We start from the raw sequence: 16650 nt of genomic DNA, 5'->3' as shown, positions 1-16650 counted from the left end.
TCCTTGAGTCTGTCTAAACAGATGCCTTCGGCGCAAATGACCCCACTAGATGGGCAAGATGGAGAACATTGAAAAGCGCAAAGAACAAGCAAAGAAGAAGCAAAAAACAACGACCTGAAAACTACTTTATAAAAGCTAAACACTGGAATATAGCCATTTTGTTGGGGGTTGACATCACCAGTTGCTCTCGTGGCCGATCCGCAAAGCACACTCGTTTTCCACCCCTGCCTCGCCCTGCACCATCATATGTACTGTATGTACATACATCGATACAGAGGTATGTGAATTTGTCGGTGGACCTAACGCATTGTGTTGACCCGCCTAAATCAGCCATAACGGCCTCCCCAGCCCCCTTGATAATGTCATTGTTAGATAGTCTTGGACTCGCAGTAGGCGATTCCCAATCACACGATGCTTTGCTTTGACATTCTACACAACCCACTTTTTTCAGAGCACTATCACAGGGTCGTCGTCTGATAAGACGGTGCCTGGTTCGACCAAAACGCAAAGGCCATGGTACTTATGGGAGGCCGAAGGGGGGAGGGGGGGTTAGCTACAATGTCCTTAACCGGCCATTCAATTCTCAGGAAATTTTGCCACCTTTGCGTTCAAAAACCGTAGGGTAGAAACTACTAATTAACTAAGAGGGGCCTATAGCTAATCTTAAACATACACCGAGCTCATTAGTTAGGCAGTGTACCTTCAAAAACCTGAAAAAGTAGTTTGGGAACCATCACCTTGCTGCCCAAAGCAACGATCCGGACGCGGCCGTGCATATGTTAGCCAAAGATAGACTCCCAACACCTTATTAACTGGGACATCTGTAGTGAAGATATCAGGCATATAATTCCCCTTAGCAAACGCGCTCGGTACCAGTCTACGAATGCTTGGAAGCCCACCAGCACTTAACACGCTAGGTCGTCGTTATCTCCGAAGAGATGCAATACTTCATGCTCCGCGTATTGGCCGCTGGTTGAGCAAATTGGTTGACATATGACAGCAAATGTCGAGCAATTGCCAATAAATTAACCCCAAGCTCGTAAAGCACATTGTTTAGATCAGCGGTCATAGACTCATGGTTGTACTTTTTTGAAGCAATACCGGTGTAAAGGGCTTCCTTGACATGCAGAAATTAAGTTCGGAAAATATGGGGGGAAACACTGGTGAGGAGCTCGCCTCTATAAAGGGGACCGAACTTGCCGAATCCGCAAAGTACCTACATAGTAAGTGTGGCTGGCCCTGCCACGTGTGAACTCAGTGATACCCACTCTCGCCTCCATTCCCGATCCATCTTGGGAAGCCCGCTTGTGCCAGCAACAACTTCACGATTGATCAATATTCCACGGCTTCTATGTGGCACCAGCATTTAGAGCAACCGCGAGGGATACACTAAAGTCAGGGGTAATATTCATTCACTTTCAAAGGCCTGGCCTCGATAAATCATCTCAAGTCTTGCCCGACTTACTCTTCCGTCAAGCGGTTGAGTGTCGAAAGACTGAACTGCGCGTGGGTCCTGCTTTCGGTGGTTCGCTAGCAGTGGTGTTTCACAATATAACAATGAAGACCACAATGTTCGGCGGTACTACTCCCTTAACACCAGTAAGCTTTGTTGCAAGGTCAATGAAAGTGAATGATACGCAGGCGCAACCACATTTCTCTACCTTGGGAAATGTTGACATTGTCCGGCTAGGCAGAGTTGCGCAAAGTGGCTGTAGCAAAGCTTCGAAAACGCACACCACGTTCTTATGATTAAGTCCTGGTTCCGGCTGGGTGGCTGAGCCGGATACGAAAGGGGTGTCAACAAAGCGGTAGGAGCGAGGCAGTGGGCCACACCAACCTACCGATCAGTAATAACAACGGCAACATGAGTCTCCAATAGGGTGTGAAAGTGTATAAATCGCGAGGTTAATCCTACACACCACAACAGCATGCTATCAGTATCTCCTTTCCTATCAGCTCATTCTAGCCGACTAGACTCTATTACCGCAGGCACCACAGACATCGTGGTCAAAAAGTTAAAAAGACTACCACCCCGCCTTGTCTTTATATGCACTCCGTTTCCCACACTTTAACCATGTGTATTGAAGCTAAACGAACCACCCTCTACCAGCGATGTGGCCATTCCAGAACAAAAACGGTCAGCGAGTGGTCGGAATGGTGTGATCAAGTGCCATGCCATCAAACGCACACCAATTACATGCCCACCCTTCTGGTGGACGACTTCTGTTCAAGATGCCGCCGTGATCTACGACAGCAGGCACAAGCTGCTGCCCGTAAGTAACGACTCACTTTCCTCTGCTCCGTCGGGACTTTCATATGATGAACCGCGCTCATCGAATACTAAGCGCCGGCCAATAAACATCTAGGCGGCCTGAACGAGCGAGTTCTAAATGGGTTTGATGAACTCCAAGAAGGAGGTTTTCATCACTCGCCACGTAAAATTAGAAGCAAAGGAAAATGGTGGTTTGCCGACGACGCTCCGAGTCTCAGGGACTAGAGTCGACTACCGTGCAACCCACAGATCTCTTCTCTAAAGACCGAGGTATTGGAGGGTATTTCAGCACATTGAGTGTGCGTTATTCTCGCCATTTTCCAGATGTACCTAGTTGGGAGTGTTTTACCCAGCACATGCATTGGAGGAAACATGGGCTTTTGGATTGGCAAACCTTGAAATTTTTATCATAAGCGGGACAAGGCGTTCTTACTTTGATCACTAGCGGTTGGGGTAATACGGGGCAGCATTACTACGGCTAGAAAAATAGCGTTCTTCGCTGGGTCGAAGGTTGGGATATGAAGTTAGTGGTCGGTGTTAGTATAGAAATTAAGGCTGGGCTGTATGTACCCATCGTCTGTTAGTGGTTATGTGATAAATACGTGTATACGCTATTAATACAGGGGTATCATTGCAGCAACGCTTCGCTTTCCCATCCGCTCCGGAACAACGACCCCATTGGGACGGCTATAATCGCAAAGGAGACGTGATTCTGTTGTATCTATTTCGTGAGAATACAGATTTATTATTTAGGCCGTAAACTGCTGTTCTCACAACGGATCACGGTGTTGAACGTCTCAATACCGATAAGGTGGTATTTTATTGTTCTGTAACCTTGTTTTCATCTTCTGCAAAAAATTATTCGAATTTCACACAGCGGCTGCAACCTGCGAACTCGCGACTCACATCATCAACCGCAAACAACATCAATGGAACTTGATCGAAAACCAAAGGTATCGCTCTTTAATAATTATTTCAAGCAGCGTTTGGGGGCTGTATGAGCACCAAAAGCAGTGTGAAAACGCCTTTTATTTCGCTACACCTCCGCCACGCACGACCTTGGTCGGCTTTGCAGCAATGGAGCGCAAAAAGATTGTGCACGCCCTCGATACGCCGTATTCTGCGGTGGAATGGTCAGCAAACCCAGGATGCTGTTTTCGTCCTATACCTGAAATTCTCAACTAACGAGAAAAAAGGCCGCATATTTCTCAAGATGACCAAGATACTATTTTGGAACTGCTTTGCCAGCTCTTAGCCCCCATCGGAGCTCATCGCGAATCCTTCATCACACCGTCCAAGGGCAAACGCAAACGCGTCAGAAAGGCCAACAACCCAGCCGGTTCCGGAACGGAGAAGCCTGTCGAACCCATCCCCCCATCTCCACCAATATCCGCCCACGTCGACGTCGGCCTTTCCGTCATCTCCCGCGGCCTTCAGGCGATGTCACGGGAGGAGGACAATTCACCGTCAGGACCCAGCCCATCATCGACCAAGAACACCACCAAAATAGAATCCAAGACACCCCAGCCGCCTCCACCAATCGCAGAGCCCGGTTCTAGAACCAGACCACCACCGTACAGCATCGTCTTTGTCGCCCGCTCCGGCCAATCCTCCGCCTTCCACTGCCACTTCCCACAGATGGTCGCATTGGCCTCACAGACCCAGCAGCCGACCAACTCCAACCCGGACCCCGCCATCCGCCTAGTCGGCTTCTCCAGGGCGTGCGAAGACAGGTTGAGCGCCGCGCTCGGAGTGCCGCGGGTGTCGAGCGTGGCCCTACGTGCCGGTGCTGAGTCGTCGGGGCCAGAAGGCGTGTCGCAGGCCCGGGGGTTGGTGGAGTTTGTGAGGGAACGGGTGGCCCCGGTGGATGTTGCTTGGTTGAGGGAGGTTAAAGCACAGGCTGGACAAGGGGGGGAGGGGGTTGAGATGGGTGGGAAGGAAGGGGGGGTCGGGAAAAGGAAAGGGGGGTTCTTGGAGACGAGGATTGAGGCGGTGCCGACTAAGGTTGGTGTGAAGAAAGTCAAGGCTAAGTAAATAGGTTTGAGCTGTGTGTATATCATGTCCATGCAAATCTACCTATTCCTGTTTATGCACCTCTATACTCCGGCTTGCCATTCTAACTAACTCTATTACCGAGCACCAATTCATAAGCCAGATATCTAAACCCCATAACCCAACTACAACTCATGTACATCCACCCACCTCCACCTAAAACCGACTAATCCCCCTCCCAAACACCCACGAAACCACCCAATACACCGGCACCAACAGCTTATTCCGCCACGACATGCTCTTAGTCAAATATGCGCCCCGCCACAACACCCACGCCACCCACCCGCGCAACTCGTCGGCCTCGCTCTGGTGGATCGCCTTCCAGCTGCCCAGGTAGGTCAGCGTGCCCCAGTTGCGGAACTTGAAGGGCTTCTGCGCGACCGCGGCCGCGCCGCCAGCGTTGAGACGCTTGGCGAGGTGGGTGGCTTGTTGCGCGGCTACTTGGGCGGTTTGGGGGAGTGGTGGTGGGGTCGGTGGTTGCTTGGCGTTGTTGGTGGATGATGGGGAGGGGGTGGAGATGGCGCAGTCGCCGATGATGTAGACGTCGTCGAGGATGTCGTCTGTGGTGGTGGCGGGTGTTGTCTTAGTCGTTTCGCCCTCCTTTGTGGAGGTGGTAGTAGTGCGAGCACGTAGGTATTCGTCTGTCACAATCCCACCGGTCCGTGGATCCCGGAGAAGCCGACGGCGTGTGGAGGGGGAAGTGGAAAATGGGTTGGTGCCGGGAAGATGCAGATCTTTCGACGCCAACTTCGCAATCAGCGGGTTGGCCATGAGCCCGGTACTCCAGACGACCATGCCCGCGCCAACTTCTTCATCACCATACTCCTTGATCTTGATCTTGAGCGCCCCGTGACGGCGACCAAACTCTCCATCCGCCAACCGCAGTCGCTCGAGGTGATGCTCCGTCTTGACTTGGATCTTGTACCGCGTGAAGGTGTCCATGGCGTACTTGGCCAGCGCCTGGTCAAACATGGGTAGGACCTTGGGGGCGACGTCGTACACGGTGATGCTGACGAACTTGTACAGGTCCGGGTAGATCGGCGCAAGGTCATCGCGGATCAGATCGTGCAGCTCGGCGGCGAACTCGATGCCCGTCGGCCCACCTCCGACGATGGCAAAGTGCAGCAGCTGGCGCTTGTCGGCGTCACTGAGGTGGTCGGAGTCGCGCGGGTAGGAGCACTGCTCGAATAGCGAGAGCACGCGCAGGCGGATGCGGCGAGCATCGCCAATGTCGCGCAGGAAGTGGGCGTGCTGGCGGACGCCGTCGATGCCGAAGGTCTGGCTGTAGGCACCGCAGGCAATGACTAGCTTGTCATACGAAATATCGATGATGTCTCCCTTGGGCCTGCGGCCGGGGACTTCGATAGTCGGATCTCGGACGGACGGGCCTGGAATGACGGTCTTGCTGGCGGCTTCTTCGGCCGCGTTGGTCTCGACGCGAATCGTCTTGCGGTTGAAGTCGATGTCGTCGGCCCAGCCCTGGTAGAAGCCGACTTTGCCGGGAATTCGGCGAACAGGCTCCAGGATGGTGCGGAACTCGAGCGTCCCGACTGAGGTAGAGGCTAGCAATGGGGTGAAGACAAAGTATGAGCGTGGAGAGATGATGACTCGCTCGTATTTGGCCGGGTCAAGCGTCCTGGCGAAGCCATACCCAGCCCACCCTGAGCCAAGAATCACCACCCTTTCCTTCTGGGTGTTCTTATCTACGATGCTGTCAGTAGATGGATTCGGGGGTAACACACCGACAGCTGGCCACTAACTCTTTGCGAGACTGAAACATCGGACTGGTGCGTGCGAGTTGGCCGTAAAATTGTTGCATCGAGTGAGGTGGGCTCCTCGAGACATCTTGGACGGATATCTTAAGGTCGCCATGTTGTTTATATGGATCTTTACTTGAATCGATGGAAGAGGATATTCTTCACGGACGCAAGTTACATCTCTCCTCGTGGTTAAAGTATAGAAAACGCCATCCTAGATCAACATTTAACGCATGTGAAATATTTGTCATGTCTCGCTCGCCCCTATGTGGACTGCGAAGATCGGACTCAGCGGAACCACCCGAGCCCGCCGTTGATGTCATGGGTTCAGGTCAAACGTCCATGACCAACAAAGCTCACTCAACCCGGCTCAACCCGCTTACTCCAGGCCGCAGTCTGGCAATGAGATTCAATTTGATAGACAAAGGTCAAAAATATCCGAGTAAGACCATATGTTACTAATCCACGTCCTAGAATAAGCCTCAATGCCTCCGTTCGAGTCCGGACGAAGGTTTTTTCTCACATGTAAAAGTCTTGCCGTTTCGGGGAAAACCCACCAACCAACGGTGCGTCATGGCGGCCCGGCTTGGCATCTCAATCCCGGGCTCAGGGTCCCGATAACGCCCGGGCGTGCCGGGTCAGGTGCCGGGAAATATCGGACTTATTTAAAACACAAGGCGAAAAGTTCTAGGTCAGCTCTTTTCGAATAAGGAAATTGGGGCCGGCCGGTTTGAATGGGAAAGCTATTGTCAAACCTGCTCCTGCAAGGACGTTCCGTATGTTTCTCAGATCACGGGGTCCTCGGATTATTTCCGGGTCAAACTCACGAGGGTTAGGGTACGGGAATCCGTGTTTGTGACGATGTCTGCATCCATTGTTTACGTTGCTGTGTGTCCCAGTTCTTGGCAGTTGTCGTTCAGGGGTCGAAACAATGTCTCAGCGCGAACACGCCATCCGCTGCAGTCTCATCCACAACTCCGCTCTCAGTTTCGATCGAGGCCCGTCCATTGTGTCGTGGACACCGCTAGGGTCGTTTCGGTGAAGAGGAATTTTGGTCGCGTGCATAAACAAAATCCTCTGCGCAGGTCCCAACGGGGCACAACACTCAACGTGTTTTCACCAACGAAATAACACCCCTATTTTTCAACAGCCATCCTCCCAACCCAGCCATGGCAGCCACTGTTGAGAGTTGTTGGAAGTGGAGGAAGGACTGGAATGAAGGGAAATATGGCCTTGAAGAAAAGCCTTCGTATAATAGGCTTCAAGGGCACGTTAAGGAGGCATGGGAGGCGTCGAAAAGCAGTCCACGAGATGTGTACAAAATACTAGCCATGTTTTGGTGTATTCATTGTCCAGAAATGCGGGTGTTGGTGTGGGGTACTCGTAGTGTAAAGTTTCCCACATTAGCGGTAAAAAGGTTAATTGGTTGCCCCTCCCCCGCAATCACATTCACCTCTGCCGTTTTTGGCTCACTCACGTCTCAAAACTTTTTTTTACTCAGACTTTGCATTTAACGGCATTGTAAGAGACGTCAAAATGTCGAGCTACGATAAGTACCAAGTATGTAACCCAATTAACAACTTTAGCGACCACAACACCCCGAGGCCAAGCAATGGAACATGGGAATACAAAAATGAGTTCGAAAAGAAAAAAACGAGATTGAAGCTTCAAAATAAATTACGCAAAAAACACTCTTGACTAACACGACGTCACAGACCCCCCTCAGCACGAGGTATGCCTCGCAGGAGATGATGACCATCTTCTCGGCCCGCGAGCGCGCCAGCACCTGGCGGCAGCTCTGGGTCTGGCTTGCCGAGGCCGAGAAGGAACTTGGTCTGCCCATCCCCGATGAAGCCCTCGATCAGATGCGCGCCCACGTCACTGTGTCCGACCAGGCGTTTTCGGTCGCGAGAGATTATGAGGCTAAGTTTCGTGTATGTTTACCTTCGTTGTTTTTGTTTTTTGGTGTCGGGGTGATGTGAGATATGAGTTGTGAGATGTGCTGACTTGTGGGTGTAGCATGATGTCATGGCGCATGTCCATGCCTACGGCGAGGTATGGCGATGTCTCTTTCATGAGGGGCGGTTGAAGGAGTGTGGTGATAGAATGAGTAAAGGACTATTTCTAGGGTCCGTTACTGATCATGAAAATTAACTCATCAGGATGCCCCTGCGGCTGCTGGCCACATCCACCTTGGTGTAAGTCAACAAATTACCCAATTCAGAACGCCCCTGTTGAAGCCAGTCTCACAAGCGCTGACCGTTCTGCACACCGTAGGCCACCAGCTGTTACGGTAAGCCCAAGTCTGTGTGCCTTCGTTTATCTACTTCCCGATTTCCACTAACAAACCCAGTGACCGACAACGCCGACCTGATCTTCCAGCAGCGGGCCCTAGACCTCCTCCTCCCCAAGCTGGCTAAGGTCATCCGGAACCTTCAGGAGTTTGCTCTGAAGTACAAGGACCTCCCCACGCTCGGCTTCACTCACTACCAGCCGGTAAATATACCACTTCTCTGAGTTCGTTACTGTTGCTTGACTAACAACTGACCCACAGGCTCAACTGATCACTGTCGGTAAGGATGTGATACCCGCTACCGTGACCACTTCCACCCCGAGATACGAGTTCTAACCGTGAAACTTAGGCAAACGTGCCGCCCAGTGGATCCAGGAGCTTGTCATGGATCTGGAGGACATCGAGACGGTCCGCGAGAGACTCCAATTCCGTGGCGCCCAGGGCACCACCGGGTCTCAGGCCACTTTCCTTGAGCTGTTCGAGGGTAACCCCGACAAGATTGTGCAGCTCAATGAGGTCAGCAGAATTATACTGGCCCGATCTCATGTCTCGAAAATTGGCCTAACATCCATGTGTCTATGTATTTAGATCCTCTGCAAGAAGGCCGGCTTCCCTTCGACCTACGCCATCTCGACGCAGACGTACACCCGCAAGGTGAGCAGGCCTACTCAGCACCCAATGGCCCTAGACACCATCAGTGACTGACAGTGTACAGGTCGACCTCCGGGTGGCTAACGCCGTGTGCGCCCTCGGCGCCACCGCCGAGCGGATCTGCTCCGACATCCGACACCTTGCCAACCTGAAGGAGATGGAGGAGCCTTTTGAGAAGAGCCAGATTGTCGGTTTACTGAATCTCCCTTCCTGAAAATCCGAGTAGAAGTGCTAACTGGACACAGGGGAGCTCTGCTATGGCTTATAAGGTAAGACAATGAGGATAGCTAGTGGTTATGCGGACGCCGTAACTAACGACATCAGCGTAACCCCATGAGGTCCGAACGTATCACTGCCCTCGGCCGGAAGCTCGCCCGTCTGCCTGCCAACTTTACCGCCACGTTCGAGACTCAGTGGTTTGAGAGGACGTAAGTTACGCCCGATGTTTGATACACAGCCCGGTCCTGCTGGCTAACATGTAATCAAAATCCAGGCTCGATGACAGTCAGTTTCGCACCTATAACCCTAGCCCGCCCATTATCCCTCAACATTACACCTCTCAGAGCTTACCACGGAATCCCTTTCTGCTAACCCCGCTCAGGTGCCATTCGCCGGATGGACATCCCCGAGATGGTCAGTTTCTAGACGTCCCTCCTTTGCATTGCCTTGCTGACCCCTCTAGTTCCTCCTCGCCGACTCGATCCTCCTCGCACTCGACAACGTGACTAACGGCCTCGTGATCTACCCCAACGTCATCCGGTCCCGCATCGACCAGGAGCTGCCGTTCAGTACGTTACAGTTGCAATCCATGCGGTGAAGCCAGCGTACTAATGTCACCTTCCTCGCAGTGGCAACCGAGTCCATCCTCATGAAGCTCGCCACTCACGGTGTTTCTCGGCAGGACGCCCACGAGGAGATCCGCGTTCTGGTAGGATAACACGAGCCTATGTAAATATCAAAGCGGCGGGAGCTGACATATGCCAGTCCCACCAAGCCAGCGACGTTGTCAAGCAGCAGGGCGGCCGCAACGACCTGCTTGAGCGGGTCAAGAAGGCCGAGTTCTTCAAGGTATGCATTTGCGTCTGTCATTGTCGAAGGGAACCTTCACACACCAAGAATGGAACTGACATTTTCGTGTACCTTGCAGCCCGTCTGGGACGAGATTGACAGCCTGGTCGACCCCAAGCTGTTCATCGGCAATTCGCCTAAGATTGTCGAGGACTACTGCAACGGCGAAGTTGCGCAGAAGCTGGCCCGGTACAAGACCTCGCTCGACAAGGCGTTGACGGCCCAACTTTCTATCTAGACTTGAGGTGTTTTTTATGAGTGTAGTGTGTGCATGTAGATGGTTTAGGGGGAGGGGGAAAAACAAAATAGATCGCTCGATTGGGAAATGAAAACTCTGGTTTGTGTAAGTGAGGCACATAGCGAGTACCGAGGAGAGATCATCGGGAATGGATGGTATCTGGCATGACTAACTAAAATAACTAGTTGAGAACACATCTCAGAAAGTAAAAAAGACCGTTACCGCACCCGTTCTGTCAGATTGTGGTGGAGGTTTATGTCTATTTTGAGGAAGCCCAACAATGACGTCCGTGCTGCTTTGTGGAGATTCAAATGTATGGTATCGTGAGAAAATACCCTAGAATAGCTGCGGAGGAAGCCGAAGGAATGCGGCTCTGGGCCGTTGAATTCGATTTCCTCCCTTTCGGCTCAGTTGCCCGGTCAAAAGGGTTACATTGATATATCTCAAACCCGGCGGATGGGGCTTCGACTGCCGCCCTTGTGTTTTGCTGTGTTCAATGCTCGAAGGAGGCGAGACAATGTTTTGTTCGATGATTGGCTGTCTGCGGCGCGGGACCAGGGATGGGCGGCAACAATCCGGCTTGTTGACATGGGTGTGTGTGCCAGGCGCTGACCCGGTGCCCGCGGTGGAGTTTTGCAGGCTGTGGGCGCTGCTGAGTGGAAAGTTGGAAGCGGCTGCTTGCTGGTGGGCTCGGTGGGGTTGCTGGGCAACAGCGCCAAGCTGCACACGAGGGGCATTCTGCCTTGTTTACTCCCCCCCAAGCCAATCAGCACGGCGATTGAATGACCTGTCGCACCGCTGGCTGAGACACCCGAAAAGATCCCATAAACACCACAAATCCAACCCTGCCAACCAGCACAGTGACCTTTTTCGTTGACTTCAACTACGTTCTCTCTCTTGTTCAGCAAAACCGATCCCGGAAGTAGCTGCTGCGCGGTTGCGGTCAACGTTTTTTCAGCGGCAGCTGTTTATTTTTGCTTCGATATCCCAAACCACCGCCTGGGTCCTTCCTTCCTTTCGCAACTGCGACCGGCCAGGCTCTCTTTTTTTTCACTGTGCCACTGGTTTTCCGGGGAACTTTCCTCGCCCTTTTTACTTTCCCGCATTTTGCGCCGCTCAGATCTTTAAATCATCGCATTTCGCATCACGACCAAAAAGCAACAAAAGATTGGAACGACATCGGCTTCGATACCCCGCGCTGAAACGGACGTCTTTATTTTGAGTATGACCTTGGAGGAACCAGTAGGTTGCAACATCTGATACTCGGTAAAAGTGCGCCGCCATTCAGAGTCCCGCCTCTAACACTGCGCGCTGAAGGTGCAGCCTTTGCGTCTATCCAAGAGCAGCACCATGCCTTCTCCGGCGAAGAGCGCGATTCCGCGCCCGCTTTCGGAGCTGTCGCCGACCGAGAAGCGACGCAACTCCCCCAGCTGGAATCAACACACCAAGGTGAGACAGACGGGACATGGATTCGCGGTGTAATGTTTTGGAATTGGCGGGGAGCCGATCGCTAACTGGGTTTTGTTTACCCCACCACGCAGAAAATGTCACTTACAGACTCATCGCCATTCCAATCGTCACCGTTGGAGGCTACCACCACGTCGCCGCGCATGTTCTGGCAGAACCGCAGCTTCAATTCGGAAAACAGCTTTGATGGCCGCTCCGGCTCCCCTTCTCCCCACAGGCGGTCATCCATTGAGCGACTGCAAAAGGCTTCCCGCGTCAAGAACAGCAACATTCTCGCCCTCGAACATAAACAGGATTACGACCCGACCAAGGTCCCCCAGATCGAGCGCCCTTTGGCTAAGGTCCAGAGCAACAATATCTTTGGCAACAGCAACAGCTCCAACGGGAACCGAGTAGAGAACCAAGGCCGCCCCATGGGCCACCAACGGAGCGAAAGCAAGACCGGCATTCCCATCTTGAGCCCGACGAAGGCCTCGTCACCTGGCCCCATGAGCCCGCCTCTGCGCCCGACGACACCGAGCAAGGATCAGCCATCGCCTATGAAGTCATCATTGTCTAGCCGGTTCAAGAGCAGCTTCGACCCTGAAACTGGCACCTGGTCCGAAGTATCAGGCGATGAACGCAACCTCCCTGAGGGCAAGTCTCTCCACCGCCACCAGAAGAGCGTCACCTTCGACACAGCGCCCCAGATCAACGAGTACGAGATGGCCACACCTGATCTTTCCTCTATTGGTAGCAACTCGCGGGAGGGCAGCTACGACTCCGAGGAGGATGAGGACGATGAGCACTACATGATCCATGATGGCGGTGACCCGGATGACAGCTTTGACGCATCGCTTGAGGATACCGACAAAACCCCTGTTGTGGGCCCGGATGAGTGGAGGCAGAACAGCCATGAGGACCCCTTCGATGCCGCTGTGCAGCGACCACCAAGCCGCCGCAGCGACTCGGGCGAGAGTCGCCCGCTTCCACCACTTCCTGGCATGGGCGCGGCCAACCGGACCCTGCCTTCGCCCCCGCCTGCCCTTAGCGCCAACCAGGAGTCCCAGAACATTGGAAACGGTCGGATGCCGCTGGAGGAGCGTCTCCGTCTTATGATGCTATCTGACGACGGCAAGTCCGCGGCTGAGATTCAGAGGGAGCGTCGTATGCGACGTGCCGGGCCCCGTACCGGGAGCCACACTCCTGAGCGGGAGAGCCGTAGCCCCAGCGTGCAAGCCCCTTCGGAATATGAGGAGGAGGACACTGTCGGGGATATCTCAGCCTTGGAGGAGTACCAGCTCCCCCCTCGTATTTCTCGCGAGTCGATTCTTCGTCGCGTCAACGGTAACAAGCAGCTGGAGCAGGAGTCGGAGTACCAGTTCTCGTCGCCTGCTGGGCCCTCAACTTCGATGGATGACATGGCGTATGACCCCGACGTGCCTATTCCCACCACAGAAGACTCCATCCTGGACAATGAGTCCGATGATGGTAGCGTCATCATCACACGTGATGTTGAAGAGCCCGACTATGATGGCGATTCCATCACCGACATGTACCAGCACTCGGAGTCTATGGAGTTTGATGAAGAGGACCTGGACCATGAGAAGAGCGGGTACGAAGACGACAGCTCTAGTCAGTACTCCAATGAGGAGGAGCCTGAGGAGCCCGAGCTACCCAAGCTTCCGGAAGTTGAGGACGACCAGGCCCCTACACCGCGTGCGACTACCCCCGTGGAAGAGCCTCCTGCTGCCATCGCGGAACCCGAGAACCGACCCTCGCTTGATCTTTCCAACCGCGATGCGGAGAGCGACTTTTCCAAGAGCTTTGACTCGGCTATCCTCGCCAAGCCTGAGGAGCCTGAGGTTGCTCCCGAGCCCGAGAAGCCCATCTTGCCGGCTATCCGGACTTCCGTCGACCGCCCGTTTACGCCTGACCAACGGCTTCGCCGATCGCTTACCAAGCCGGAGTATGATGGGTCGGGTTGGGGCGAGCCAGAGGAGGGTGATGAAGCCGAGGAAGTCTCTGATGAGGAACCTGGCACGCCTGACTCCGTTATCCACCACCCGATTATCCCAACGGTTGAAGAGGAGGCAGCACGCAACTCCCCTGCGATTCCCGAGCAGTTGGCCACTATCAAGTCTGCATCTGGGTCGAAGCTCAAGACCCGGCCTTCGGCGACGCCGTCGGATTTGGCTGCGATGCGCGAAGCCCGTCGGCAGGTCAGCCGCGAAGTGCCGCCCATCCCCGAACGTCACCGTAACCGGATCTCGCGCGATATGGAGGCCGAGATTGGCGAGGTGACCGGTGACTTCCTCGAGCGTCATCCTAGCTTTAAGAAACGCAGCCTGACGCTCGACCTGGACCTGGGCCTCAGCCTGGATCAGGACTTTGACAGGGTCATTGAAGCCCAAAAGGTTGCGTTTAACCTAGTTCCTTCTGTTGCGCCCTCTGCGACTGCGGCGAGTTTCTTCCAAGCGGAAGGCAAAGTTGCACCGCCCCAAGATCTACCCCTCACAGCAACCACAGGCGACCTTAGTAATACTAACATAGCACAACGTAAACAGCGCGGCTACCTAATGCGCCAGAACACCAAGATGGTCACGGCCAGCGACAAGGACTCCGAAGACGTCCGTGGCTCCCGATCGGCGGGTAACTCGCCTGTCAAGGCCGCCCGGCCGCAGTCGTGGACCGTCGAGCCGTGGAGCAACGGCCAGCGGAAGCGCAGCATCCGTAAGAGGCAGCTTACTAACGGCCCCGTGCCCCCCCTCCCTGGACAGGAGAGCAATGCCGCGACGCTCGGCCAGGTCAACGAGGAGGACATGGCCGTCGAGATGGCGACCGAGGAGAGCGGCGAACGCGGCCGGCTCTTCGTCAAGGTGATGGGCGTCAAGGATCTCGATTTGCCAATTCCCAAGAGTAGGTTAACACACATATGCACGTATCCCGGTAGGATTTGAGATGCTAACAGCAGCAGATGAACGTACTTGGTTCAGCCTTACGTTGGACAACGGTGTTCATTGTGTGACGACCGCCTGGCTTGAACTCGCGCGCAACGCGCCCATCGGCCAAGAGTTTGAGCTCGTCGTGCCCAATGATCTCGAGTTCCAGTTGACCCTGAATGTCAAGTTGGAGAAGCCTGCCCCTTCGCCCACTAACAAGAAGGCGCTCCCCTCGCCCACCAAGACGTCGAAGCCCAAGACTTCGGCCTTCAGCCGTGTGTTTGCTTCCCCCAAGAAGCGTCGTGAGATGGAGCAGCGCCAAAAGCAGCAGGAGGAAGAGGAGCGTCTCGCTGCGCAACGCGAGGCGCAGGCCCGGCAGATGATGCTCAAGGCTTCGCAGCAGCCGACTGCTTGGGAGCTGTTGAGCCCGCTGGCCGCCGAGGACGGCAGCTTCGCGCGTGCGTATGTTTGTCTCAAGGAGCACGAGCCGCGCTGCTTTGGCCGGCCGTACCTCGTCGACGTGGCCGCCTTCAACGAGTGGGCGACCGAGGAGCCCGCGTTTGCGTCCAGCATCAAGAGCAAGCGCGGCGGTCACCACCCCACCGGCAGCACCTCCAACGCCCATCTCACCGGTGGAGGCAGCAACACCCAAAACAACACCATCAGCAGTGCCGGCGGTGCGGGTGTGATGCGTCGTGCCCCATACAAGATTGGCAAGCTGGAGCTGCAGCTACTTTTCGTCCCGCGCGCTAAGGGCGCCACCGATGAGGACATGCCCAAGAGCATGAACTCGTGCATCCGCGAGATGAAGGCCGCCGAGGAGCGTCTCGCGCGCTGCTGGGAGGGCCACCTCTCGCAGCAAGGCGGCGACTGCCCCTACTGGCGTCGGCGCTACTTCAAGCTAGTCGGCACCAAGCTGACGGCCTACCACGAAGCCACGCGCCAGCCGCGCGCGACGATCAACCTCGCCAACGCCAAGCGGCTCATTGACGACAAGCGATCGTTGATGGAGAAGGAAACTACCGGCCGGGGCGGCCGGCGCAGACGGTCAGCCTTCGCTGAGGAGGAAGAGGGCTACATGTTTGTCGAGGAAGGGTTCCGGATTCGCTTTAACAATGGCGAGGTGATTGATTTCTATGCCGACTCAACGGAGGACAAGGAAGGCTGGATGCGCGTATTGGGCGAGGTCATTGGACGCGAGAGCCTGGCGGGTGGCGGCTCGCTGGAGGAGTTGAATGGGAATTCGGTCAGTGGCAGCCGGATGAAGGGGAAGTGGTGTGAGCTGGTGCTGAAGCGGGAGGATACGCTCAAAAAGAGGGCTGAGGGGAGGAGGGTGCATTCTCGTACTAAGAGTATGTATGTGTAAGGGGGGAGGGTGAGTGACGGCGTGCGCGAGTGTGTGTGATTTTGTCTTGTTTGCTTTTATGATGATGGGATGGATGATGATGATGTCAGGGGGCAAGTTGGTTGCTTAGTTGGCTGTGGTGTTGCTGCAGTAGGATAGCATGGTGAGAGGGAAGGGGAAGGTAGGGAAGAACAACTGGGTAATCGTGTGTTTGGAGTATGGGGTTGGTTGGTTGATCGATTGGGTCAGGCTGGCTGGATGGATGGATGGATACCGTGGATGGATGTTGGGAAGAAGGAGCATATTGGCAATACGCGGTCCTGAGAGTTGAGCGGTTAGTAACCGTCTTCCTCTCCTTCTCATATTCGTCGCTCACTCATGTTTTCCTTTTCCTCTTCTATTCTCTTCTATTTTTCTGTCTTTTTTTATTTTCCTTTGTCCATGATTCTTCTTCCCTTCTTCACCTTCCTTTGTCCGTCAGCCCTTGAACTGAGGGTGGGCCGACACCAATTTTCCCCATCTATTTGTCTTGTCATCATTTTTATTATGTGATTATGTGTCAGTCAGTCTAGGTTTAAGCAAAGCG

At 54.2% G+C, this 16650-nt stretch overlaps 4 protein-coding genes across 4 annotated transcripts; 3 read left to right on the top strand and 1 right to left on the bottom strand.

Moving 5' to 3' along the window:
* Positions 1–3349: 3349 nt before the first annotated feature.
* On the top strand, positions 3350–4306 carry C8A04DRAFT_15048 (uncharacterized protein; the record flags this gene model as incomplete). The annotated part of the gene is made up of 3 exons (XM_062778338.1): positions 3350–3405; positions 3469–4159; positions 4211–4306. The coding sequence occupies 3 exons, from the start codon at positions 3350–3352 to the stop codon at positions 4304–4306; spliced, it is 843 nt and encodes a 280-aa protein (XP_062633707.1).
* Positions 4307–4480: 174 nt separating this feature from the next.
* C8A04DRAFT_15042 (pyridine nucleotide-disulfide oxidoreductase-domain-containing protein) lies at positions 4481–6169 on the bottom strand (the record flags this gene model as incomplete). Its single annotated transcript, XM_062778336.1, has 2 exons — positions 4481–6027; positions 6085–6169. 2 exons carry the CDS (start codon positions 6167–6169, stop codon positions 4481–4483), a joined length of 1632 nt encoding a protein of 543 aa, XP_062633706.1.
* Positions 6170–7617: 1448 nt separating this feature from the next.
* On the top strand, positions 7618–10331 carry C8A04DRAFT_32150 (L-Aspartase-like protein; the record flags this gene model as incomplete). The annotated part of the gene is made up of 18 exons (XM_062781993.1): positions 7618–7641; positions 7797–8015; positions 8101–8136; positions 8244–8279; positions 8359–8374; positions 8435–8577; positions 8636–8654; positions 8724–8890; positions 8963–9028; positions 9090–9212; positions 9271–9294; positions 9350–9453; positions 9519–9529; positions 9627–9658; positions 9708–9813; positions 9874–9953; positions 10010–10093; positions 10173–10331. The coding sequence occupies 18 exons, from the start codon at positions 7618–7620 to the stop codon at positions 10329–10331; spliced, it is 1449 nt and encodes a 482-aa protein (XP_062633705.1).
* A 1350-nt stretch (positions 10332–11681) lies between these two features.
* Positions 11682–16085, top strand: C8A04DRAFT_15049 (cell division protein anillin-domain-containing protein; the record flags this gene model as incomplete). The annotated part of the gene is made up of 5 exons (XM_062778339.1): positions 11682–11780; positions 11873–14194; positions 14345–14696; positions 14755–15309; positions 15358–16085. 5 exons carry the CDS (start codon positions 11682–11684, stop codon positions 16083–16085), a joined length of 4056 nt encoding a protein of 1351 aa, XP_062633704.1.
* Between the last annotated feature and the right edge of the window lie 565 nt (positions 16086–16650).

The sequence above is a fragment of the Dichotomopilus funicola genome (assembly GCF_033296635.1).
Source record: "Dichotomopilus funicola strain CBS 141.50 unplaced genomic scaffold C8A04scaffold_81, whole genome shotgun sequence".
In the NCBI taxonomy this organism is placed as follows: Eukaryota; Fungi; Ascomycota; class Sordariomycetes; order Sordariales; family Chaetomiaceae; genus Dichotomopilus; species Dichotomopilus funicola.
Note: the sequence above shows the minus strand (reverse complement) of the source record. Positions and strands in the feature narration are given on the sequence as shown.